The sequence below is a fragment of the Moschus berezovskii genome, chromosome 24 (assembly GCF_049115385.1).
Source record: "Moschus berezovskii isolate FMDL1 chromosome 24, NW_MosBer_1.0, whole genome shotgun sequence".
NCBI classification, from domain to species: Eukaryota; Metazoa; Chordata; class Mammalia; order Artiodactyla; family Moschidae; genus Moschus; species Moschus berezovskii.
Window position 1 is genome coordinate 6995206 of NC_142483.1, and position 27862 is coordinate 7023067.

At 47.7% G+C, this 27862-nt stretch overlaps 1 protein-coding gene across 1 annotated transcript in view; it reads left to right on the forward strand.

Annotated features, from left to right (window-relative positions):
- Window positions 1–27862, forward strand: part of LIMD1 (LIM domain containing 1) — a 75942-nt gene that overhangs the window by 27727 nt on the left and 20353 nt on the right. The window contains exon 2 of the mRNA XM_055413613.2: window positions 6540–6641. Coding sequence (XP_055269588.1) covers window positions 6540–6641 — 102 coding nt within the window. The remainder of the gene's footprint in view (window positions 1–6539; window positions 6642–27862) is intronic.

Sequence of the window (27862 nt, forward strand, 5' to 3'; positions counted from 1 at the left end):
TGCCAGCAGCGTGACCTTCATCACAGCACCTTTATGGAACTTGGGTTTGAGAAAGAGGTGCACACCCTACATTTGAACAAACAAGCCCAGCCTGGGGTCTGGTAGGAACATTATTTCCTAGAATATGAAATTTACTTCAGTATTTTTTTTTCCCTGCCAAAGGAAAACTGAGTCTATTTCCTGCCCCCGAAGTGCTTTGCTATCCATTCACCGCAAGCCACAGGGATGAAATGTTTTCCTACCTCCTTGGCTTCTCGGGGGACCTCCTCTGTCTGTGACTGAGTGTTTAGAACACAAGTGGCTTCCTTCCTTGCTTTGTATCTGTTTGCGCTGCTCCAAGTGGTGAGAAAGGATGTCGGCAGCCCCAAGGAGCGAGAGAGAGTGAGGGGGAGGCTGAAGTCAGTAGGTCCCAGCCCGCGGACCAAGAGGAAGCCAGAGAGAGTGTCTCCCCACTGGCTGCAGGAGCAGAGGAAGGCCTGATGTGGAGAGATAACAGAGCAGGAAGCCCAGGGGGGCCTGGGCAGTTGTCAGTGTCCACTGGAAGACGCTGCAGTCCGGCCACTCACTTTATGAGCAGGAGCGTGAGGTGGTCTGATTTTATCCCCCAAGCCGGGACCAGCTGAGTTCACAGCATCCTGAGTCAGCTCCATCCCTCTGACTCAGGAGGTGTATCCCGCCTCTCCTCATGGGTGAGCTGTCTTCAAGGGCCCCGCGCTCACCACGCCAGGTGGAAGTCTGACCATGCTGTTGAGTTTCAGTGCTCCTCTCCGCTTTGCAGCCGGCATCACTTGGGGCTTAAGCGCAGAGACCATGGTGATGAAGAGGGAAGAAGGGATGTGGAGCGTGGGGAGGTTCTGTGTCCGTGAGCAGAACTATACTCACGTTGCTTTGACGTTTCTTCCGGGCTGCTTTGAGCCAGCTTTGGTTCCCGCCAGACAAACCAGCCTTTGTTGCTCTTTGTAAAGATTTAGAGTCTGCTTCCAGGGCACTTGGGATGGATGATCTGAAAATCTACCCCAGAATCACCAAATAGTATTATTGATACCTCACCGTAGTCCAATAATTGCCATTCAAGAGAAAGTTCTCCCCCCATCACTGTGTTTATACCGTGGCTCTGGAAGTGGTCAGCAGAGGTCCATGCCATCCATTTCTATTTTTATGTACGTTTGTTGAGGGCACATGAGTGCACCTTGTGAGGGGCTGCAGGTGTGCAGAGATGGTAAGACTCTGAATCTCTGTAAAAGGTGCTCAAGGGGACGTGGGTACCCCAGGTACAACGGGTGAGGGCCAGGGCAGAGGGGAGGCGACACGGCTGTGCGTGGCACTGCACAGAAATTGAGGCAACTCAGCGGTTCTTCATTGAACACTTCCAGGGTCATCGCTGAGACATGGCCCCATCTTTTTTTGTTGGAGGTTTTGTTTTATTTTACTTTTAAAACATTTTTATTTATTCTTTACTGAAGTTTCATTCGTTTATAACATTGTGTTAGTTTCAGATGTGCAGCAAAGCAATTTGGATTTTATCTGTATGTATAATATAGTGAAAGCCACTCAGTCATGTCCGACTCTTTGTGATGCCGGAGACTATATAGAGTCCATGGAATTCTCCAGGCCAGAGTACTGGAGTGGGTAACCTTTCTCTTCTCCAGGGGATCTTCCCAACCCAGGGATTGAACCCAGGTCTCCTGCATTGCAGGCAGATTCTTTACCAGCTGAGCCACTGTATATATTCTTTTTCAGATTATTTTCCATTATAGGTTGTTATAAGATAGTGAACGTAGTTCCCTGTGCTGTGCAGTAAATCCTTGTTACCTATTTTATATACAGTAGTGTGTACCTGTCAATCTACTCAGAATTTATCCTCTGCCCTCTTTCCCCTTTGGTAATCATAAGTTTGTTTTCTGTCTCTGTGAATCTATTTATTTTTTGTAAACACGTTCATTTGTATTTACTTTTTAGATTCGACGTATAAGTGATACTGTTTAAAACTTGTCTTTGAGTTACTTCACTTAATTTGGTAATCTCTAGGTCCATCCATGTCGCTGCCAGTGGCATTATTTCATCCTTTTTTATGGCTGAGTAATATTCCTTTATGTATATGTATACGTACACACACACAGAACTTCTTTATCCGTTCATCTGTTGATGGGCACTTGGATTGCTTCCATGTTTTGGCTATTGTAAATTGAACATTGGAGTGTATGTATCTTTTCAAATTAGAGTTTTTGTCTTTTTCAGATACATGCCCAGGAGTGGGATTGTTTCATCATATGTAATTCTATTTTTAGTTTTTGTAAAGAACCACCAGACTGTTTTCCATAGTGGCTGCACCAGCTCACAGTCGAAGTGGACCCCATCTTGAAGGCGCTCCCAGTTCACTAGGATAGACAGGCCAGTGCGCAGGTAACCAGTAACCTGCCATAGCACAGTAGGTGTGTCCAGTGCCAGGCACAGCCACCCGATTGCATCCATGTCCGCACACACTCCTGGCCCACCTGCTTCAGTGGCCGGTCCTCTGGTTCCCAGCAGCAGCCGCCAGCACTGCTGGTTTCTAGAGGGATGAGCCTGCTCTAACAGCCCCAGAGAGGAGTGGTGCTGGCAGAACCCTGCCCTCGTCACTCTTCTTGCTCTTTGGAGGCAGCTCTGAATGTGCCAGCAAAGGAACGCAGTTTGCCCAGGACGGATGTCCTTCTTTTATTTACTTGGCTGTATTGGGTCTTGACTGCACATGTGGGCTCTTTAGTCGCAGCACGTGGGATCTAGTTCCCTGACCAAGGATTGAACCCGGGCCCCTTGCATTGGGAATGTGGAGTCTCAGCCCTTGGGCCACCAAGGAAGTTCCAGAATAGATGTACTTCTTGAATTACTTGAGCAGCCTACATTGTATATGAAATAATCAGACAAAAATACGTGCTGATCCCTCTGAGTTCCTTGGAGTTTTCAGTTTTATCATGCTGTTGGCGAGGTAAAGAAATACCAGCTGTCCAATAGTTTCATCCAGCATGTGTGTTTGCATGCACAGTCACACACACACACATACACAGGCAGTTTCATAGCCAGTAAGAGAAGATGGAAGGGAAGCACCTTGGGGAACTTGCTGGGGTGTTGGAAATGTTCTGTATCTTATTTGGGTTTACATTACATAGGTTACTTGTCAAAACGCATCGGGTGATAGACTTACAGTTTGTGCATTTCACTGTTTGAATTTTTTTTTTTTTTTCACGTAATTTTATTTTATTTTATTTTTTTTTGTGACTTTCTCAAAATTTATTTATTTATTTATTTATTTATTTTATAATTTTTTTTTCTTTACAGTTAAAAGTATTTTTATTAAAAAAGCACAAATGCAAAGAAATGAACAGAGGAAAATTTATGCGTCGAACCTGGACTGGTCACTTATGATAATATACATGCTACAATTCCATTCTCCCCAATCATTCCACCTTCACCCTCTCCCACAGAGTCCCAAAGACTGTTCTAAGCCAGAAAGAACATCAATACTGTATATTAACGCATATATATGGAATTTAGAAAAATGGTAACCTGAACCCTGTATAAGAGACTGCAAAAGAGACACTGTTTGAATTTTATCTTGAAAAAGATAACTGTAAGCAAATAATGAACTCTTAGTAATGATATTCAGACTGAAGTGTTTGGGATGAAGCCGACTGCTCTCTGCATCTTACTGAGAAATCCATTACAAATTGTATGGCTGGGTTGACTGAGGGGCGGGCAGCAAAGTACTAACAATTGTAGAACTGGGGTCGTGGGCACATGGGACTCTTTTTCATTTTTGTTTTCATTCTTGAAAGTTTTCATAATAAAACGTTGAAACAGAAGAACGACAAATAGCCACCACTTGTGATCCCTAGAGCTATGCACAGCGAATTCTCTCAGGAGCCGGTTTTCTCGGCTGACACAGGACTCTTATGGACGGCCGCACCTGCTTCCTAAGGGAGTGTTGGGGAAGCGGCGTGCGGGACCTGGGCTTATGTGTTCTCTGTGGGCCTGGTGGGGTTGGAGCAGCTGCCTTTCATTTTATGAAGGCTGTGTCAGCTTGGACTTCCTTTGAAGGTGATGTAGTTAGCAGCGTGGAATGATAAGAACTTTGAAACACAGGACTTTTGGCCCTGTAGGCAGAATGTCGCTGTGAATTTGCAGCCTGAGAACAGCCTGACAGATGGGACAGAGCCAGAAAAGACTGGGTGAGCCCCTGGTGGCCCTGCTGAATGCTGAGGGAGGCTTTTTTGACTTTTGGCTCCGGTAGGTCTTCGTCACTGAGCAGGCTTTCTCTCGGCGCGGTCTGTGGGCTTCTGTTGCGGTAGCGTCTCTCGTTGAGGAGCGCAGGCTCCAGGGCACACAGGCGTCGTGAGTTGTGGCTCTCGGGCTCTGCCGCGCAGGCTCTGTAGTTGTCACTCACTGGCTTGGGTGCCCCCCCCAGCATGTGGGATCTCCTTGGACGACAGATCGAACTCATGTCACCTGTATTGGCAGGCCGACTTTACCATTGAGCCACGAGGGAAGCCTAGAGGACCTCTCTGTATAGATTGAAATTTTGGAAAAATGACATATGTTTATTGTATTTTATATATAAATTGTATATAAGTATATAATCAGTTTCTCAAAAATTGTAACACTATGCAGTACGTTGAAACAGATCCAGGGGAATTCCCTGGCAGTCCAGTGGTTAGGACTTGGTACTTTTAGTGCAGTGGCCTGGGTTCAATCCCTGGTCAAGAACGAAGATCCCACAAGCCTCTTAGCGTGGCCAAAAACAAAAGCCAGATAGAAAATACTTTTTGAGACTAGACTTTTTTCGGCTGTAAAGCAATGTAAGATTTTTTTTTTCTAGTACAGAAGACGCAATGCTGTGAAATCAGTCATAATTTTATAGTTTTGGTGTATTTCTTTCCTGATCTTTTTTAAAAAATTCATACATTGTTTCAGTTCAGTTCAGTTCAGTTCAGTCCAGTCGCTCAGTCGTGTCTGGCTCTTTGCAACCCCATGAATCACAGCACGCCAGGCCTCCCTGTCCAACACCAACTCCCGGAGTTCACTCAAACTCATGTCTCTCGAGTCGATGATGCCATCCAGCCATCTCATTCTCTGTCATCCCCATCTCCTCCCGCCCCCAATCCCTCCTAGCATCAGAGTCTTTTCCAGTGAGTCAGCTCGTCGCATGAGGTGGCCAAAGTATTGGGAGTTTCAGTTTTAGCATCAGTCCTTCCAATGAACACCCAGGATTGATCTCCTTTAGAATGGACTGGTTGGATCTCCTTGCAGCCCAAGGGACTCTCAAGAGTCTTCTCCAGCACCACAGTTCAAAAGCATCAATTCTTCGGCGATCAGCTTTCTTCACAGTCCAACTCTCACGTCCATACATAATTGTAATTTTTTTCATTTGGCTGTAGTGAGGGAGTTCTTTGGGAGGGAGATCCCAACACCCGCCTTTATGTGGATTGGCCCGCGTAAGGGACTGCATAAAGGGAGCAGAGGGTGGGCGTGGGGCGCAGGCGGGGGCGCAGGCCAGGAGCTGAGACCCAGTGGCCAGGGTGGGGGCAGGAAGGGGCACTGGCTGTGCAGTCTGACGGACCTGAGGCTTGGGGGCCTGATCGCTCTTTGTAAAAAGTGAGGTTAGCAAGTCCCTGTTGGTGGTTCCCATTGAGACTTAAAGGAAATAATTTGAAGTTGGCCAGCCTGCATATTGGGCTTCCCTCATAGCTCAGTTGGTAAAGAATCCACCTGCAATGCAGGAGACCCCAGTTCGATTACTGGGTTGGGAAGATCCCCTGGAGAAAGGGATAGGCTACCCACTCCAGTATTCTTGGGCTTCCCTTGTGGCTTAGCTGGTAAAGAATCCACCTGCAATGCGGGAGACCTGGGTTCGATCCTGGTTTGGGAAGATCCCCTGGAGAAGAGAAAGGCTACCCACTCCAGTTTTCTGGCCTGGAGAATTTTCACGGACAGAGGAGCCATGGGGTCGCAAAGAGTCGGACACGACTGAGCGACTTTCACTTAGCCTACATGTTTGGCCTGTTTTAATCGTGGTGCAGCGTTGGACGTTGTCTTATAATGGCTGGAGCCTTTTCAAATTTAATGCTCATTTGTTTGACCGCACCAGGTCTTAGCTGCTGCATGTGGGATCTAGTTTCCTGACCAGGGACTGAACCTGGGTTCCCCTGCATTGGGAGTGAGGACTTTTAGCCACTGGGCCACCAGGGAAGTCCACGGTGAGAGCCTTTGAAAGCTTTGGGCAAAGAAGAAGACGCAAGAAGTGGAGGTTTTCTGAGCATTAACACGCTGGTGTGGAGGGAGCCCGAACATGAGCCCGAGGCTGTTTCCTGCAGTGGAAAGGGCTGACAGTTGAGAGGCCGATGGAGGGCGAGCCCGTGAGAGACATTCTAGAGGCGTGACCCTCGGGATTCGGGCACGGGCTGGTTGTGGGGAGGGCTGGGTGTCTTGCTTTTGTCCACTGATGTTTCCTGACCCACATTACAGTGTTTCTCTCCCCACTCACTGCTGTCTTCTTTCCCTCGCAGGAGCCTGTGTGAAATGCAGCAAGGGGGTGTTTGGGGCCGGCCAGGCCTGCCAGGCCATGGGCAACCTCTACCACGACGCGTGCTTCACCTGTGCGGCCTGCAGTAAGTGTGTGTGTGGAGGGGTGGGGGGCCCAGGGTGAGGAATGGGAGGACTGAGGCGGGGAGGAGACGGAAGAGCATCCTTCCGGGAGACACTGGGCCCACGTCCCTGCGTGGTCCTACGGGAACGCAGGACAGTGTCCTCTAGAAGAGGGGTTTGTACTGTTAGCTCAAGGCCCATCAGAGTACCAGCACTGCCTGGTGCCCACTCTGGTGTAGTTGAGCGATCCCTAATAACATCAGAGGTCTCGGAATAATTGGGAGGATAGCGCTGGGATTCACCGTTGTCTGCCCTCTTGCCATTTATCTCCCCCACTGTGGGGACCAGCCAACCGAAAGGTGATTCATCAGTTACCCCAGGGTGAAGCGGGGTCCCTTCCTAGCTCTGGCCCCAGTCTTTCCTCTGGAGGCTGCTGTTTGAGTGAACAACGTGAGTGTGTGTGTGAATGCACGCCACACACGTGTGGGTGCCTCCTAGCAACACCTGTGGGCATCTTTGAACTGCTTTGTGGATGTTATGCCTAAAACATCAAATCAGGAGACCAGGCCTGTGCTCAACTCAGCAGACTGCTCGTTGAGTGAATGGCAAACATAGTGGAAGATTTTAACACATTGCAGGCTGTTTGTCAAGTCTGACCAAGTCGTGACTTATGCTTGTCTCATGGTATCTACCAAAGATTAATTTTGAGGAGCGTTTTTGAAAAATGTCCCACTGACATTCTCCAGTTTTTCACCGAGGCTGACAGCCGTCAGTTACAAGAAAACATTACAACAAAGCCCAGAGAGTGTCTAGGACAAAGGGGTCTTATCGTCTGGCCTGGTGGTCCTTAGTCCTGACTTTTCATTAGAATCACCAGGGTGGTGTTGGGGAGGTGGAGAGACTTTAAAAGCCAGTGATGCTGTGGCCTCACCCTGACCAGCACAATCGGAAGCTCTAGGTCTGGGGTTTCTAGAGTGGGGCATGAGAGACTTTTTATAAGCTCCTCAGGTGACTCCCAGGCATGGCCATACTGAGTGCCTGGGATTAGTGCCAGGCTCCTCATTTTAGAAGCCTCCAGAAATGGGAGGGTCTTTGTCACCTGATTTGTGGCACAGCCCTTGAGAGCCTCGGGGCTCCCAGTCTGACGTTCCCTGGGTTGGCATGGGCCTGCCATGTCTTGATGACACAGGCATATGCCTGGTTCCCAACCTCAGGCTTCATCCTCACTTAGGTTTTCCATAAAACACATGCCTAAGAGTTTCCACCTTGATCAGTATTCACCTTTGTAGGGAAAATTGTGAAAGACTTTGAGATGGATTGGGCTTCCTTAGCAGCTCAGCTGGTAAAGAATCTGGCTGCAATGCAGGAGACCTGGGTGTGATCCCTGGGTCGGGAAGATCCCCTGGAAAAGAGAAAGGTTATCCTCTCCAGTATTCTGGCCTGGAGAATCCCATGGACTGTATAGTCCGTGGGGTTGCAAAGAGTCGGACACGACTGAGCGACTTTCACTTCACTTCACTTGAGATGGATTACACAGTCTCCTAGCATCCGCAGTGGGAATGTAGGACTTTCCTGGTTATCAGATTCCCTGGGTCTCTGGGCCTTTCCTTGCCTTTGAGCCATAAGTTATAGAATCTTGATGGCAAAGCCTGAGGTTCTTGTCCACAGCACTGCAAACTGTGTCTGGTGGACACTGACTGGTTTTGGCATCTGTTAAGCAATTTACTTCAGCATTTCTGATGGCCTGCATCTAGATGGTTCTTTGCTTTCTCCCAGGTTTAACACCTTATTGTGTGTGCATGTGCTCACTGAGTCATGTCTGACTCTTTGCAACCCCATGGACTGTGGCTCACCAGGCTCCTCTGTCCATGGAATTTTCCAGGCAAGAATGCTAGAGTGGGTTGCCATTTCCTTCTCCAGGGGATCTTCCCAACGCAGGGATTGAACCCACATCTCCTGCATTGGCAGGCAAATTCTTTACCACTGAGCCACCTGGGAAGCCAGTCATATCTTATTGGTCTCTCATTAACTGATGACTTAAATAAAATATTTGACCTGTGGTGTTGTCTTATCAGTAAAGAGTTGTGATCATGCCTTCTTTTAAAAATTATCTCAGACTCTTGCCTCCTGCAACTGTTTCTTGATATTTCCTCTAGCTTCCTGGAAAAGAGAAAATAAATATTGAGCAGAGGCTGTTTTTATACCTCAAGCAATTACCATTTGAACTAGAAAGTCCTCGGGGGCAAAAGGCTATTGTTGAGTCCTTTGGTTCCACCAGTGGCCGCTTGACTAGCTGGCAGTTCCTTAATCAGTTTATTTTGAAATTACGGCAGATACACACTTCAGACGACAGCTGCTTTGGGATTGTGCTTGCTCGAGCACTTAAGGCCCTTGTGGTCTGTCTGGTCTGTTTTATTGCTTCCTATTTCTTATTACAGTCTGACTGAATTTCTCTCTTCCACATTCGCTCCCTGGAAACCCCTCTCCCCACTCACTGCTGCTGCTGCTAAGTCGCTTCAGTCGTGTCCGACTCTGTGTGACCCCATAGACGGCAGCCCACCAGGCTCCCCCGTCCCTGGGATTCTCCAGGCAACAACACTGGAGTGGGGTGCCATTGCCTTCTCTTCCCCACTCACTACATGCATTTAAATTCAGTCCCGCCTTTAGCACCCGCTCCAGTGCCTCCTCCCCCAGGAAGCCTTCCTTGTTCCCTGAGCAGGAAGGAACCTTTTTCCCTGAACTAGGCACACCCACACCCTGCCTTCTTACATAAACCATGAACCACTCTCTCTGCAGTTCCAGTGCCAGCAAACCAGGCCTCAGGACAGAGTGTGGTGGCACTCCTGTTGTGGGTAAACACGTGGCTTCCTCCCCACTTGCAGGGGGCGGTTGGAGACCCAGGCATGTGCCTGAGCAGCTTCTCATGGACGCCAGCAGTGATCCACCTTTGTTCAGTTAACTTGCCGCTGCCGGTGAATGCTCTCAGCAGAAGGCGGTGCCAGGGTGCCCCATATCCTGGCTCTGCGGGTCTTCGAGTGTGTTTCCGTGAGCCTTGGTGTGTGGGCACGGCACAGCAGGGCCCAGGCTCATCGCTCCGTCCCCGACTTTGTTGGTGGAAGAGAAAATGGGGTCAGAGAGAGGAAGGGTCCCTCTCAAGGCTGAAAACTGAGCGTTTGAGCTGAATCCATGGCTTCTAAATCTAGATCAGGTTAGCCTTGAACGTCTGTCTGGTTGGTTAAAGTGTCTGTGATGAGTGTGTTTTTTTCCGTATTTGTATGTGTGTTTTTCTGTTTCCTCATTTTGTTTATGAAAATAACCTGGCTTGAAACACCTCGCCGTGTGTGTCTGTAGGTACACACATGCGCGCACACCTGCACTCTCACATGCTCGCTTCTTGGACCTTGTTGATACTTTATCGAAACGTAACGCTGGCATCTTGTTGAGCTCTCACACCCTTACAAGGCAAGGCCAAGGCCTGATGGATTTGACCATTAGAGATAAAGCGAGCCACTTCTAGGTTCAGACAATTTGTTCCCTTCGTGAGCAACAGACAGGGCCTGTCAGAGGTGCCTCTATCCCTCTCGCACACCCCAGAAAGAACGACAATGAAACCAAAGGGCCGATGGCTGCCGTGTCAGTTACGGGGTGCTCAGCAGCCAGTCCTGGACAAGCTGAGTGGTCCTGTGGTCCGTGGCCCCTTCCTATCCCAAGGTGTCTACACGCCCAGACAAACCTCTGCCTCTGGATGGTGGGAGTTCCCCATCTGCCAATAGGCAACAATGTCTAGTTCATTTTTAGTTGTGGGAACAACATGACAGCCACAAAAAGTTTTAAAGGCAGAAACCCGTCTCATTGTCATTCTAGAACAGGTATTTTCACTCATATTCTCCCTTCTCGATTTTGTCCACATTTATACGCATTTCTTAGAGTCGTCGTCTTGTACACCGATATTGTATCCTTCCTGATTTAATGTTGTGGCAAACATTCACCCCTGTCTCTCTCATCTTTGTAATAACAGTGATAATTTTGTTAGTTCCACGGTTACATTCGTTACATTAGTGGTCATTTTAATAGTTTTAAAATAAATAGTTTTATTTTTAGTAATTTTAATAGTTACATGGTTGTCCACTGAGCCGTTTGACCGTTTGATGGCACAGGGCGCGTCTGGGGTTTCTTGCTATCTTAATTTTCATTGGAGTGTTGTTGTTTTATGGTATTGTGTTAGTTTCTGCTGTACAGCAATGTGAGTCAGCCACACACACACACACACACACACACACACACACACACACATTACATATGGCTCCAGCAAATGTCTTTGTGCTTGTGTGTTTTTCTCCCTCTGCTGAGTTGTTTCCTTGGAGTTGGTTCCCAGAAGCAAGCATTCAGGGCACGATGCGTGGGCGTTTATGTGGTTTGTTAAAGTCCTTTCTTAAGGACTCCTCTAGCCGTGGGTATGTTTGGTTGCCATGGAGATGTGTGCAGTGGGTCTCCCTCTCCCGCACCGGGCTCTGCCCACCCACGGCTGCCATGCCCCCACCTGGATGCTCTCAGGCGCTGTGGGCACAGTCGGGTGGGGGATGGCACGGCCTTGGCCGGCAGCCACAGGCCGCGTGTCTGGACACCTTGTGTCAAGTGGCCGGTCCGAGGAGAAGCTGGCGCCTGTCTGGGGCTTGAGAGAGGCTGAACAAGGAGGAAGAAAAAGTTTGCTGGGCTTGCGGAGTCAAGTGAAGTCTCCTTGGCACCTTCCAGAAGAAACTATGAGGCAGAGAGAAGGCCGGGCTCTGTGTCCTCACCCCAGGCCATTTTAGGTCCAGAAAGTAAGCTGTTGTTCATCTTGTAAAGACTAAATAAATTCCACCCTGGAATCATGGGTGAAACCAATTTCCTGGTTCACAGCCCCCACTGTTTTTCAGCTGCGTGGATTAGAAAATAATGGGCTGGATAAGAGATGCTCCTGTCTAGAAGCCCGTGGATCATGAGGGTGCCCTGGTCTTGGGGGAAGGCAGTGCCAAGGCCAGTGAGGAATATGCCCAGCGTGGGCCTGAGCTCAGAGGAGGGCGGATGGGTCCCCTCCAGGGACAGGGCTGAGGTGTGCAGGTCACGGCCAGAGCAGGTGACTCTGAGTGTTGCGACCTAGTGCTTGTGTTCCTAGAGGTAGGCGTGCATTGTGATCTGCCACCCATACCTTAGGGAAGATACACAGCAAAACTAAGAATATACGCCACTGCCTGTCCCACGTTCCCAAACCCAAACATCCGTGCTTGTTAAAGGTAGTGAAGGGGTTGTTTGGTGAGATCTCACACCTTTATTTAGACCCCACCTGGGAAAGGGGCTTCCCAGGTGGCTCAGTGGTAAAGAATCTGCCTGCCAATGCAGGAGACTAGGGTTCGACCCTGGGTTGGGTAGATCCACTGGAGAAGGGAATGGCAACCCACTCCAGTATGCTTGCCTGGAGAATCCCCATGGACAGAGGAGCCTGGCGGGCTACAGTCCATAAGGTCGTAAAGATTCAGACGTGATTTGTCGACTAAACATCTGGGGAACTCTATTTATAGTTAGAGTCTGCACTGAGAACACTGGAAAGTGCCAATCCATACCTTTGAGTAAATAAAACAACTAGAAATAAGCCCAGATTTGTGGGACAGAGGTTCTTAGTGAATAAATCAGTGACTGATGATTTATCCACCAGGAAGGTCACAGCTAAAGTACCAGAGGGTCCTTGGAGGGTGTTTGCTTTCTGTCACTCAGTCATATCCGACTCTTTGCAACCCCATGGACTGCAGCACGCCAAGCTTCCCTGTCCTTCACCATCTCCCGGAGTTTGCTCAAACTCATGTCCGTTGAGTCAGTGATGCTATCTAACCATCTCAGCCTCTGTAGACCCCTTCTCCTCCTGCCCTTAATGTTTCCCAGCATCAGGGTCTTTTCTAATGAGTCAGCTCTTTGAATCAGATGGCCAAAGTATTGGAGTTTCAGCTTCAGCATCAGTCCTTCCAATGAATATTCAGGGTTGATTTCCTTTGGGATTGACTGGTTTGATCTCCTTGCTGTCCAAGGGACTCTCAAGAGTTTTCTCTAGCACCACAGTTCAAAAGTATCAGTTCTTCAGCGCTCAGCCTTCTTTACGGTCCAACTCTCAACTCTGTTCATGACTCTTGGAAAAACCATAGCTTAGACTATATGGACCTTTGTTGGTAAAGTGATGTTTCGTTGACTTTGTATATGCCGCCTCACCAACCCAGCTTTCGGAGATGTCCGGACTCTGAAATAGTCGAGCCTGAATTAGGGAGGTAAGGCAATGGCAACCCACTCCACTACTCTTGCCTGGAAAATCCCATGGGTGGAGGAGCCTGGTAGGCTGCAGTCCATGGGGTCACTAAGAGTCGGACACAACTGAGCGACTTCACTTTCACTTTCCCTTTAATTCATGGCAGGCCTGCTTTCTTAAGAGTCATCTCAGTATTTATAAGTAATTCACAGGTGAGCTTTCTAGCTTACTGTCGGCCTGACTGTGCCCCGAGCCCTCCACCTGCTCACTGAATCGGTGTATCAACCCGAGTGAGTTCAGCATTGTTATTACTCTCATTTCCAAGCAGAGGCTTGGAAAGTTGAGTTTCCTTCTGGTTGGTTATATCGATGTTAAGTAGCCTGGTTGACACTGGAAGCCAGGACCGTGTGGACCCACAGCCCTTGCTCGCAGCCGCTGTATCTAATGAGCTTTGCTTAGAGAGACACGGGATCTTGCCGTGACATCTCAGGTTCAGTTCTGCCTGGGTGCTGTGTGACAGCCAAGGTTGGGTTCTGGGATATTTTCCATGTGTGAATGCAGAAGAGTGGCCTGGTACTTGGAATAGGGGAGTCAGAATTCGGTAGCGGGTGTGATGCACCCATAGGAGAGAAATGGATTAAGGGCTTCATTAGAGGTCTGTTCCTCCTTAAGCCCTTCGATCCCTGAGTTTTCTGAGCTGCTGAGTCATTCCCCATATTTCTCATCACATTCAGCATTGGCGTGCGAGCTGAATGAGTCAGCTGGATCTCGGGGAAAAGCTGATGCTCAAGAATGTGAGAAAGGGAGAGTGGGCAGACAACAAAGGGAACCAGTGGGCGAGGGCAGAATCAGGAAACCACCAAAATAGACGGAGCTGAGCAAAGGGCTGTGCGGGTCAGAGGAGAGGCTTTTACTTGGCGTGTCGTCACAGGGTCACGTGTCCCTCTCCAGCAAATCCCCGTCTGCTGCACGCAGCAGAGTTGGGAGCAGACTTGGTTTTCCAGAGCAGACTCTGTTGCTGCCATCCGTGGCCATGACATCCCCGACGGCGGGAAAGCGTCAGCTTCTTTGTGCCTGGGACACGAAAGGAGTCTGGGACTTTTAAGCCATGTTGTGAGGGTAACTCCAGTGCGACCTGTGTCATTAATTGCCACATCCGCATTCCAAGCACCTGATACTTGCACACGCATGGTCAGGGTGGAAATCTGCACCCGTTCCCTCAGTAAAACCAGCCCAAAGGCGAGCCCTGGTACCCAGGGTCTCCTCAACTCTAAAAGCAGAGTGGAGGGTACTCTGACATGCAAGGGGTTCACTGCACCCTAATTAACACATGATGTTGCAGTGAGTGCCAGGATCCTGGATTGAGAGCTTTTACAGAAAACCGAGCTTTATGCTTGCATCTCAGTCACTGCTTGGATCTCCTTGGTCATCTCGTCCTGCTAAGAGCATCTCTTCTCTCTCAAATATTCCATCTCTCTAATGTTCTTTTATACGTCTGTCCCCAACTCTGGCCCTGTGATGGTTAATTTTATGGTTCAACTTGACTGGGCCACTGGGTGCCCAGATTTTGGCCTAACGATAGTACCGGGATGACAAGCCTGGCAAAAATGATGCCCGTGTGAGTATGCGTGCTGAGTATGCTAAGTCGCTTCAGTCGTGTCCGACTCTTTGCGACCCTATGGACCATAGTCTGCCAGGCTGTTCTGTCTGTAGGATTCTCCAGAACTCACATTATTTGTTTTGTTTTGGGGGTTATGGGTGATTTTCTTCTCCCACATGTATTTTTTTTTTTTTTTACAGTGTGACTGTATTGCCTTTGTGATGTAGGAAGTGCTAAAAACAATAAACTTACTGATTGTTTCTCCCTGCTAAGTGAACTGTGGTTTAGGAAGCAGAGACTTGCAGTGTCCAATATGATAGTCAGTAGCTGCGTGTGGCTATTTTAAATTGAAACTGCGTTAATTAAAATGAAATATAGAAGTTTTAATTCCTCAGTCGCGCTGGCCACATTTTAAATGCTCAGAAGTCATCACGGTGCTTGCTTTTATGTTCTGTTTTTCCCATTCAGAAATATGTCTCATGCTCCTTCCTCGTCGCCCTGTGGTCTTCTGAAGCATCCGCCACATACGATTCTGTTGACTTGATGTTTCAAAGCCAGTGTGACCTTCCTGCCAGTTAAGGTTTAAAGGGGAAGAGAACCCTCATCACAGGGGCCAGGCGTGGATCCTGTGGTTGGGTTTTCAAGGCACTGCTGGGGCACCAGTCAGCCTGGGAGTCTGGCAGATCCAATGCCTGGGCAGAGAGTTCGGGCAGCAGTGGCCACCACTGGGGGTTTGGTTGTCTGGTCCCCCACGAGGGGAAGACCCTCTCTGTGCCTCCTAACCGCCTCAGGTCCTGTCGACTGCCCTGCCCAGCCCCATCCACACAACTGGCCTCTGAGCACAGCTGCGAGGGGACCATTCCCCAGCTCCGAGGCCTCAGCCACTTCTTATAACGTCATCGTCTGATTCCTTTCCTTGACGCTGAGCACATTCCTCCACGTGGTTCCAGCCCCTTTCTCGTCCGCTCTCTTGCCACTGTCTCCTCCACCCCATGTCCCTGGAAACCTCCAGCCACACCGAACGTCACCCACCCCTTTCCTACCCCTGTGCCTCCTGCTTCATCCCAACCGGTGCTCATAGCTCTCTGAGCGGCGTCCCCCACCGCAGTCTCTGTTGTGGCCCCTCGGGCACAGGTCTCACATCCATCTCAGGAGCACCATGCCTGTGTTGGGGTGTGGGGAAATATGATCAGATTGAGGCTGTTTGCAGGGTCTGTGCCTCCCGCTCTGAGATTGGTTTTGGGAGAATGGGGACAGTGTTTAACTGGTCTTGATTTTTCCCTTGATCTGCCACCTTTACTATAAGGCAGAGCACACAGTTAGCACTGAGGAAATACAGGGGGCGTATAGGCGGCACTTAACTATTACCCCGCTCCCCATCTCCATCCCTCTAGCCCTAAGCAAGCTCGCCTCTATAGGCTTGCCTGTTCTGGATGTTCCATATCAATAGATCCATAGGTATGTGGTCTTTTGTAACTAGCTCCTTTTATTAATACTTAGCATCATATTAGCCAGAGTCAACTACGCTGCAGTGTGTATCAGAACCTCATCACTCTGTGCCTGAATAATAATCCATTGTACGGATAGACTGCATTTTATTCATTCATCAGCCAGTGGATGCTCCTTTCACTTTTTGGCTGTTTGCTGCTGTGAGGATTCCTGTGCATGTTTTTGTGTGGACAAATTTTCTTTCAGTTCTCTAGGATAGATACCTAGAAGTGGAATTGGTGGGTCATGTGGTAACTCCATGTCTAGCTTTTTGAGGAACCATTTTGCAAAGTGGCGACGCCGTTTCACATTCCCACCAGCAGTGTATGAATGTTCCAATGTCTGCACATTTCCTGCCAGCACCTGTGATTATCTGAATGATTCTGACCATGCTAGTGAGTGTGAAGTTGAATCTCAGTGTGGTTTTGATTTGCATTTCCCTGATGACCAGTACTGTGGAGCATTTTTTTCATGGGCTTGTTTGTATGTCTTATTTGGAAAAAATCTATTCCCTTTACTCATTTTTAGTCGGGTTATTTGTCTTTTATTGTTACACTTTAATAGTTCTTTATCTGTTCTTCATATAAATCTATCAGATATATAATTTGCCAGTGTTTTCTCTTGTTATGTGTACCGTCGTTTCTCTTTCTTGATATTATTATTTGCAGCACAGAAGTTTTTAACTTTGATGTAGTCTAATTTATCTATTTTTTCTTTTGTTTCTTGTGGTTTTGGTGCTTTTTCTGAGTAAACATAGCCCTATCAAAGGTCACGAAGATCCATGCCCAGATTTTCTTAAGAGTTTTATAGTTTTAGTTGTTAGGTTGAACTCTTTGATCCATTTTGAGTTCATTTTTGTGTGTGGTGTGAGGCAGAAGTTCAAACCCATTCTTTTGCATGTGGACAGCCAGTTTTCCCAGCACCATCTGTTGAAAAGACCAGCCTTTATCAATTGGATTGTCTTGGGATATTCATCAAAAATTAATTGATGCTAAATGTATGGATGTGAGAGTTGGACTGTGAAGAAAGCTAATCGCTGAAGAATTGATGCTTTTGAACTGTGGTGCTGGAGAAGACTCTTGAGAGTCCCTTGGACTGCAAGGAGATCCAACCAGTCCATTCTAAAGGAGATTAATCCCGGGTGTTCATTGGAAGGACTGATGCTAAAGCTGAAACTCCAATACTTGGGCCACCTCATGCAAAGAGTTGACTCACTGGAAAAGACTCTGATGCTGGGAGGGATTGGGGGCAGGAAGAGAAGGGGACGACCGAGAATGAGATGGCTGGATGGCATCACCGACTCGATGGACACGAGTTTGAGTGAACTCTGAGAGTTGGTGATGGACAGGGAGGCCTGGCGTGCTGTGATTCATGGGGTCGCAAAGAATCTGACACGACTGAGCGACTGAACTGAACTGAAATGTTAGGGTTTACTTATGGTCTTTCAATTTTATTCCATTGCGCTAATAAATTATCTTTTAAAGAAATTTAACTAATAAAAAAAAAATCAGTTACTGCTTCTGGTCCTCTTCATTCCTCTGTTTAGATCCAGGTTTTCATCTGGTTCTGTTTTCTTTCTCCTTGAAAGACTTAACTTTTTTTTTTGGTAGTGCAGATCTGCCGTAAGAATTCTTTCAGCTTTTGAATGTCTGAATTCATTATTACTTCACTTTGGTTTTAAAAGATATAATATTATAAAAGATATAATGCCCTTTATAATGGTTATAAAAGATATAAATTGTCCTAAAAATATATATATATATATATTTGCTGGGTGTATAATTCTAGGTCGATAGCTTTTATTTCATCTTTAAAGATGTTGTTTCACTGTCTTCTTGCTTGTCTTGTTTTCAATGAGAAATCCAATGCGATCTTTATCTTTGTCTTTTTGTATGTAACGTCTTTTTTCTTTGATTAAGGTTTTCTCTTTGTCATTGATTTTGAGACATTTGATCATGATGTCCCTGGTGTACTTTTCATGCTTCCTATGCTTGAGATTTGCTGAACTTTCTGGATCTGTGACTTTATAGTCTTCATCAAATGTGGAGTATTTTTGGCCATCGTTTCTTCAAATTTTCTGCCATTCTCCCCTCGAGCCTCCACTTCAGGGACTCAGTGGTCCCTTGGTTTGGCATATATATATATATGCCCCCCCCAACACACTCTAGCTTGCAGGGTATTAATTCCACACCAGGGGTTGAATCAACACCCTTGGCAGTGAAAGTGCTGTGTCCTAACTGCTAGACTGCCAAGGAATTCCCATTTTGGCACCTTGAAGCTGTCCCACAGCTCACTTCACTGCCTTTTCATTTCTCAAATTCTTTTCCTCTGTTGCATTTCGGACGATTGCTGTGCCTTTAACGTCATAGATTTTATCTCTTGCAATGTGTAATCTGCGTTTAATCCCATTCGGTGCCTCTCTCATCTCTGACATACTGTTCACCTCTAGCACTTCAGTCTGGGCCTCTTAATATCATCTGGGTTGCTGTTTAACTTTGGGGGCAAAGTTATGTACTGTTACATGGAATAGAACAACAGTAACTTGTCCTTCTTTACTAATTCTAATGTCTGTGTCAGACCTGGGTTGATTTCCACAGATGGATTATTTTCTTCATTATGGGATGTGTTTTCTTGCTTCTTTGCCTACCAGATCATCTTTGACTGGAAGCCACACATTGTGAACCGTACCTTATTGAGTCCTGGGTATTTTTACATTCTATTAAATCTTCTTGAGCAGTTAAATCTTCTGGGGTGCAGATAAGTTACTTGGAAACAGTGATCCTTTCCAGGGTGGTTTTTATGATTGCTGCTGCTGCTGCTAAGTCACTTCAGTCGTGTCCGACTCTGTATGACCCCATAGACGGAAGCCCACCAGGCTCCCCTGTCCCTGGGATTCTCCAGGCAAGAACACTGTAGTGGGTTGCCATTTCCTTCTCCAATGTGTGAAAGTGAAAAGTGAAAGTGAAGTCGCTCAGTCGTGTCCGACCCTTAGCGACCCCATGCACTGCAGCCTACCAGGCTCCTCCATCCATGGAATTTTTCTAGGCAAGAGTACTGGAGTGGCTTGCCGTCGCCTTCTCCGTTATGATTGCTAAGTGAGTTTATAGCAGACCTCAGTTCAGTTCAGTCACTCAGTCATGTCTGACTCTTTGTGACCCCACGGACTGCAGCACTCCAGGCCTCCCTGTCCATCACCAACTCCCAGAGTTTACTCAAACTCGTGTCCATTGAGTCGGTGATGCCATCCAACCATTTCATCCTCTGTTGTCCCCTTCTCCTCCCGCCCTCAGTCTTTCCCAGCATCAGGGTCTTTTCAAATGAGTCAGTTCTTCACATCAGGTGGCCAAAGTATTGGAGCTTCAGCATCAGTCCTTCCAATGAATATTCAGGACTGATTTCCTTTAGGATGGGCTGGTTGGATCTTCTTGCAGTCCAAGGGACTCTCAAGAGTCTTCTCCAACACCTCAGTTCAAAAGCATCAATTCTTCGGCGCTCAGCTCTCTTTATACAGCAGACCTCAGTCTAGGGTTAACTGTTCCCTCCAGCACAGGGCACAACCTTACTCAGCGTCGCCTGGATTATTACGCGTCCTCCCAGTGTGTCTGCTGGGAATAGACCGTTTCCGGCCCTTGTGAACATCAGGCACTGTTCTCTCTCATCCTTCTGGATGTCTTTCGGCCCCAGCTGTGGGTATTTTCTTCACATGGCTGTGCTGATCTGTGCTCTGCTAAATCCTCCAAGGAGACCCTCTGCGAAGCTCCGGGATTTTTTTTTTTCTGTGCAGCGTTCTCTTCCCTGACCCAGATGGAGATGGTCTGGACAAATGGATGTGGAAAACAAGAAGAGAATGGATTTGTAAAACTGTAAGAAAAAAAAGGACTCCGGAGTGGCGATTTAGAAGAGGATTGGAGTGTGGAGTGGGCCGCTCAAGAGTGTGGTCCTCGACCAGTGCTGGCCAGTGAGGACAGAAGCACAGATGTGGAGGCTTTTCCTAACACTTTCAACAGACACTGAACACTTTCATAACAACTTGACAAAGCATATTGGGGCTTGGATTTCATATATTTTCATTTCCCCACGTTATTGTATTTTATGAGAAAATAAGTCTGGCCGATGGAAATTAAAAACAAAACCCCTAAGACTTGGCCCTTGACCACAGAAAAACTGAGAAAGCAGCAGTGATATGGAGGTTTTGGACAAAGAGGGAGATGGAGGTGAAGGTGATTTTTTTGCTTCAGAAACTGAAGGTTTTCGATAGGATCCTGGCAACAGTGACTTATGGCACTTAGTATGAGCTGGTGCTGTGCTGGGCCCACTATCATCCCTAATCTTGTCCTCTCCACAATACCTTCTGTGAAGGAACCCAGGGCTGTAGGTGACCAGCCAGCCTCTCATTGCTGGGAAGTAGGAGCCAAGGGCCCCAGCCTGAGTGCTTTTCCACTTTCCTCTTTCTGCTTTGTTCCTCGTCCCACTGGACCGGCATGAGCCTGTGGAATCCAGGTGGACTGTTCATTGGGACCCGATCAATTTGCTTGGTTTCTTTCTGTTGCTTTCTTACTCGCAATGCCTTCTAACAGTTAACCTGTTCTGGAAAAGCTGTTTGAAGAAGTAGCTCAGGTAGACTTCTGTGAATGACGCAGGTGTTCTATAGCTGCCCTGGTCACAAGTGGCCTCCGGGGATTTAAAATGTACTTGTTCAAATACTTGAACTGATTTGTTTTTGTTTTTTACAAAAGTTTATTCTTAAATGTACAGTAGGTTCCAAGACAACATTTAATTCTAGCTATTGGTGGCCACAGCTGTTATGGCAGCGAATCCAGATGTTTACACAGGAAAGGAACTAAGGCTCATCATTGCCTCGACACAAGGAATAGCTTCCTTTTCCCCAGATTTCTTAATTCCAGAGGTGGCCGGAGGGCCTTTCCCCAAGGCCTTTGCCCTTTGCTCTTAGCTCCTTGAGTTTCTTCTGCTCCTCCTCCTGTTTGTGCTTGAATACCTTATCTTCTTCGTCCACCCTCAAAGCCTGACCTGACACCTGCCGCTCCTTCCCCAGACCCTGCTTGAGGAAGTTTGAACTCAATATTCTTTTTTCTTTTTTGAGCAGACATTTTTATTTTATTATACATTGAAACATTGTTCTTGTTTGGTCACCAAGTCATGTCTGACTCTTTCGCGACCCCATGGACTGTAGCCTGCCAAGCTCCCCTGTACATGGGATTTCCCAGGCAAGAATACTGGAGTGGGTTGCCGTTTCCTCCTCCTGAACTGAATTAAAAAAAAAAAAAAGAATTTATTTCACTGTGCTGGGTCTTCACTGTTGCACGGGCTTTTCTCTGGTTGTGTCAGCGGGGGCTGCTCACTTGTGGTGCGTGGGATTTTCATTGTGGTGTCTTCTCTTGTGGAGCATGGGCTCCTGGGTGTGCAGGCTTCAGTAGTGGTGGCACACGGGCTTAGTTGCTCTGCGGCACATGGGATCTTCCCGCATCAGGGATCGAACCCACGTCCCCAGCATTGGCAGGAGGATTCTTTGCTGTTGAGTCACCAGGGAAGCCCTTGAACTGAATTTTTATTGTTATTTTGAATAATACAGAATTACACGTCAGTGGCCACACACGGGCTGGTAACCACTGTGGATGGCACAGGTAGAAGTTACCAGTTCAGTTCAGTTGCTTAGCCGACCCCATGAACCACAGCACGCCAGGCCTCCCTGTCCATCTCCAACTCCCGGAGTTCACTCAAACTCATGTCCATCGAGTCGGTGACACCATCCAGCCGTCTCATTCTCTGTCGTCCCCGTCTCCTCCTACCCCCAATCCCTCCTAGCATCAGACTCTTTTCCAGTGAGTCAACTCGTCGCATGAGTTACCAGTTGGAACAATACAATAAAAACACATCAGAAGGATTGCTGGGTTTTACTTCTCTCAGCAAGTATCTTCATTGTCGGGAGAACTTTGCATTGTTACTTTTCAGGGAGATATTTTGGAAACAAATTTGCGGTAGGGTCTTACCGCTAAGGGCCAATTACTTTTCCAGAATAGATGAGCTGTTTCTATTTCTAGAAATCCAGAAGAATGGTGAGTATTGCAAATTTAGTTTTATTTGTCACACTAAGTGGCCAACCTCTCTTTTGTCATCCTCAGCTGCTCTTTCTTTCACTAAACTACACTGACTTTATCCACATTTTTTATCTGAAGGTGCCCTTGTAGACGTATATAAAATATTCGTTCACAGCATCTATGGGAAGTGGCTTTTTGGAGTGGATTCTTGATGAGTCTGTACATTTATTAGTCAATATTTTATGAACTATTGTTGTAATTGGAAAATAAAGAGCGACTTTGACTACTATATTCCATAGCTCTGGAAAAACTCTTCATTTGGAATATTTTTCGTGTGCATATCACCAGCTGTTTCCCGTTTGAGGGACTTCCTCTGCTTGAAGCAGGATAATTCTGAAACTAGAGTTGCAAATAGATGTTTTTCTGAAACTCTCTTGCTTTCTCCATGATCCAGCGGATGCTTCATTGACTATGCCAAAGCCTTTGACTGTGTGGATCACAATAAACTGTGGAACATTCTGAAAGAGATGGGAATCCCAGACCACCTGACCTGCCTCTTGAGAAACCTGTATGCAGGTCAGGAAGCAACAGTTAGAACTGGACATGGAACAACAGACTGGTTCCAAATAGGAAAAGGTGTACGTCAAGGTTGTATATTGTCACCTTGCTTATTTAACTTATATGCAGAGTACATCATGAGGAACGCTGGGCTGGAAGAAGCACAAGCTGGAATCAAGATTGCTGGGAGAAATATCAATAACCTCAGATATGCAGATGACACTACCCTTATGGCAGAAAGTGAAGAGGAACTCAAAAGCCTCTTGATGAAAGTGAAAGAGGAGAGTGAAAAGGTTGGCTTGAAACTCAACATTCAGAAAACAAAGATCATGGCATCTGGTCCCATCACTTCATGGGAAATAGATGGAAAAACAGTGGAAACAGTGTCAGACTTTGTTTTTTTGGGCTCCAAAATCACTGCGGATGCTGATTGCAGCCATGAAATTAAAAGACGCTTACTCCTTGGAAGGAAAGTTATGACCAACCTTGATAGTATATTGAAAAGCAGAGACATTACTTTGCCGACCAAGGTCCGTCTAGTCAAGGCAATGGTTTTTCCCGTGGTCATGTATGGATGTGAGAGTTGGACTGTGAAGAAAGCTGATCGCCGAAGAATCGATGCTTTTGAACTGTGGTGTTGGAGAAGACTCTTGAGAGTCCCTTATACTGCAAGGAGATCCAACCAGTCCATTCTAAAGGAGATCAATCCTGGATGTTCATTGGAGGGACTGATGCTGAAGCTGAAACTCCAATACTTTGGCCACCTCATGAGACGAGTTGACTCACTGGAAAAGACTCTGATGCTGGGAAAGGTTGGGGGCGGGAGGAGAAGGGGACGACGGAGAATGAGATGGCTGGATGGCATCACCAACTCTGTGGACATGAGTTTGGGTGTACTCCGGGAGTTGGTGATGGACAGGGAGGCCTGGCGTGCTGTGATTCATGGGGTCGCGGAGAGTCGGACACGACTGAGCGACTGAACTGAACTGAGAGTTGCAAAGATGTAACCCGACACAGCTTCTTCCTTCTCCACAGCTTTACACTCGATGCTGATTGTTAAAGGAATGGTCTTTACTTTTTGCTGCACTGGGTCTTACCTGTGGTTCACAGGTTCTTCGTTGCTCCTTGGACCTCCCCTTGTTGCGATACTCGATACTCGGTGGCTATTCTCTAGTTGCAGTGTGTGGGCTTCTTGTTCTGGAGGCTTCTCTTGTTACGGAGCACAGGCTCTAGGGCAGGCGGGCTCAGTAGTTGGGGCACATGGGTTTAGTTGCCCCGTGACGTGTGAGATCTTAGTTCCCCGACCAGAGATAGAACTCACATGCCCCACATTGGCAGTTGGATTCTTAACCCCTGGACCACCAGGGACGTCCCGGTCCAGGGCTTCGCACTTTTGTTGGACCAAGATGAATCTCTTCTGGTGGAGATGCTGGTTCAGAGACAGGCCTGAGGCACAGCCCAACTCAGTGGTTCTCCAAGTGTGGTCCCTGGACCAACATGGTTGGCAGCACCTGAGAAGTCATCCGACAGGCAGATCCTCAGGCCCTTCCCGGACCTGCTAAGTCAGAATCTCTGAGGAGGGGCCGTAGAAACCTTGTGTGTTAGCAAACCTACCCGGTGGTTCTGAAGCATGGTAAAGTCTGAGAACTGCAGGCCTGTTTTCTCGTATTCACGCCTTGGCCACTCTGCCTTATTTTCTGGCCTCTGTGAGCTCTGGAACGGCTCCGCTGGCTCCAAATACGTGCCACCATAGGAAGTATGAGGTGTGACTTGTCACCACCACTCAGAGGAGTCACATGGGGAAGAAGGATCATTGGGAAGGTCAAGAAATCCACCTTCTCCCCCTCCGAGAGTCTGTTCCGGGGCAAAGGGATAGTACTGTGAGATGGAAAGAGTGTTGACTTGGCACCAGTGAATCGTTGTTTAGTTGCTCAGTTGTGTCTGACTCTTTGCGACCCCATGGACTGTAGCCCACCAGGCTCCTCTATCCATAGAATTTCCCAGGCAAGAATACCGGAGTGGGTTTCTTGTGAGGCCTGGGTTGAAACCCCAGCTCTTGTACTTGGCCTTGGCCAGACAGCCAAATTTGCTTGACCCCTTTAGCTTTTGTTTCCTCATCTGCAACATGAAGACTCAGTGAAACTGCATATAGTGCAATAAGTGGAGTTAAACTGCTTAAAGTCTGGGGTCACATTATTGCCAGGTTTAATGAGATGACCCCAGCCAACCTCAACACCCGTCTGGAGTTCTCAGCCCTGTTGTGTGGTTCCTGCCTGTTCCGTCTTGGCTGTGGTCTGGCGCCACCTGGTGGTGCTTGGCTGCTCCAGCTTATTTGTCAGTGAGGATGGTTAGGGGTCCTGCCCTTGCCTGGAACTTTCGGGACAGCGGCTGTGATTCCAGGAATTTCCCAGTTCATCGGTGTCTGTTTCATTGGCTAGATCTAGAGTGATTCAGCCTGGAGAAAAGCGTCTTTCTGCCTCCCTGCTTTTCAAGATGAGTTTGCTTGCTGTTTTCTGCATGGTCTTACCTTCCTTCAGTGTGCCTAGGGTAGGAGACGGGGCTCGTCACTGGTCAAGTGATATCCCACATGGATGCCATCACAAGGGGTTTCTACAGAATTGCCAAGACAGTTAAAGGGGTACAGGGTAGGTAAAGAGCCCAGTGCATAGGAAGCACTTTAAAAAATGAAAACGCCCTTCTCCGTTCCCTAGTAGGGAGAGAGAGACCGGATTCCACATGGCTGTGTGCACTCAGCAAATGTTAAACCATGCAGGTGGGCTCATGGTACAATGGAACAAGCACGCACGTCAGCGTCAGACAGCCTGGCTCGCAACCTGCCCATTTATTACCTGGGCGAGCCTCGCTGAGCCTTCCTAATGTATGAAGTGGAGATGATATTGTTTGACCTGTAAGTACCCTGGTGGCTGAGATGGTAAAGAATCCACCTGCAATGCAAGAGACCTGGGTTCAGTCCCTGGGTCGGGACAATCCCTTGGAGAAGGAAATGGCTACGCACTCCAGTATTCTTGCCTGGAGAATTCCATAGACAGAGGAACCTGGGAGACTAGAGTCCATGGGTCACAAAGAGTTGGACATAATTGAGCAACTAACACGCACTTTCCATGGTGTCTTAAAGGGCTTCCCTGGTGGCTCAGTGGTAAAGAATCCGCCTGCCAATGCAGGAGATGTGGGTTTGATCCCTGGCTTGGGAAGATCCCCTGGAGAAGGAAGTGGCAACCCTCTCCAGTATTCTTTCCTGGGAAATCCCATGGACAGAGGAGCCTGGTGCGCTACAGTCCATGGGGTCTCAAAGAGTCAGACGTGACTTAGCCAGTAAACAACACCACATGGGATCTTTATGAAAGAGAAGAGGAAACCCAGACTGCTGACCACAGATCACTGGCTGTCATGTCCCGTGATCCCCAGTTCCTGCATCCCCACACTGCTCCGTGATGTTGACACGTGATGGGTCCTGCTGCTGCTGCTGCTAAGTCGCTTCCGTCGTCTCCGACCCTAAGCGACCCCATAGACAGCAGCCCACCAGGCCCCTCTGTCCCTGGGATTCTCCAGGCAAGAACACTGGAGTGGTTGCCATTTCCTTCTCCAGTGCATGAAAGTGAAAAGTGAAAGTGAAGTTGCTCAGTCATGTCCGACTCTTAGCGACCCCACGGACTGCAGCCTGCCAGGCTCCTCCGTCCATGGGATTTTCCAGGCAAGAGTACTGGAGTGGGTTGCCATTGCCTTGTCCGGTGATGGGTCCTATTTCTGCCTAACTCTTTGGTGCATTCTTTCCCCGCTGAATGCGTCCTACAGTAGGAGACAGGGAGTGGTTCGTGAAACGTCTCTGTGAAAGGAACGTGGAAGGTGGGAACAGAAAGGGGACTGATGATGTAGTAACATGTGTGGCAGTGTGCTCAGACACTTTAAAAGCTGTTTTTCAGTGCATGAAACTTCTAAATATGGCACTTGAAACAACAGGAGGCCATCAACAGATGTTAGTTTCTTTCTCTCACTTTGACAGACTGGAAACCAACTATGGGTGTGGAAGTCAGTTTGTAAACTCGCGGTCGGGGGGGAGTGGATCTTTTAAAACTTGCGTGGAAACTAGAGTTTGAGTCCTTCAGAGCAGAGGAAGGCCCCACCTTCTTGGGTCTGTGGGGGAAGTCCTTGTTTCTTTATATTTTTTTGGTAATGAAGGAAATACAGATGCAACCTTTGTCTGCTGCCCCCGCCCCTCCACTCCCGCCTCTGGGGTCTGGACATAGGACTCCTCAGCTCTAAGACCTGGCATGGAGAGGATTTGTCTAGCCAGTTGGGCACTTTTTAGAATGATCATCAAACTGACACCTGCTCATTATTAAGTTTGGGGAAGTTTCAGTTCAGTTCAGTTCAGTCGCTCAGTCATGTTCTACTCTTCACGACCCCATGAATCACAGCACGCCAGGCCTCCCTGTCCATCACCAACTCCTGGAGTTCACTCAAACTCATGTCCATCGAGTTGGGGATGCCATCCAGCCATCTCATTCTCTGTCGTCCCTTTCTCCTCCCGCCCCCAATCCTTCCCAGCATCAGAGTCTTTTCCAGCGAGTCAACTCGTCGCATGAGGTGGCCAAAGTATTGGAGTTTCAGCTTTAGCATCAGTCCTTCCAATGAACACCCAGGACTGATCTCCTTTAGAATGGACTGGTTGGATCTCCTTGCGGTACAAGGGACTCTCAAGAGTCTTCTCCAGCACCACAGTTCAAAAGCATCAGTTCTTCGGCGAGAGTAAAGCATTTTCTCATACCACTGAAACACTTATTTGAAGGGTGTTTTAAATGGCTACATGTTACATTTAAATGTACTCTGCTTTGTGTGATCGTTTCCTCTAAGGCTGCCAGTTTGGATCCAAGTAAACATTTATTCATATTTCTGATTCATTCCCTAAGCTAAGTCCCAGACAGCCCCACTGAGTCAGAGATAAGTAATGTAAGAGTTTCCTCTCCAGGGTGAGCTTACCATTTTACACTCTTCTCTGTAGCTTACAGAAATTTGCACTGACGGCCATCACAAACAATATGATTGTTTAAAAAAATCTTTGTTATCATATGTGAAAAAGCTCTCGTTTATTTTTCTTAGAATGCTACAGGGTTTGAGTTTGGTGTGTGTGATCCTTTTCTCTGTGATTTTTGGAAGAGAAGTGATCTACCCTCTATTAAATAAAAAAGCTAATTCCTGCCGAGATTCCTTAGAACGTCCCAGACCCAGGTCCAAGAGAAGAGCTGGGTGTCC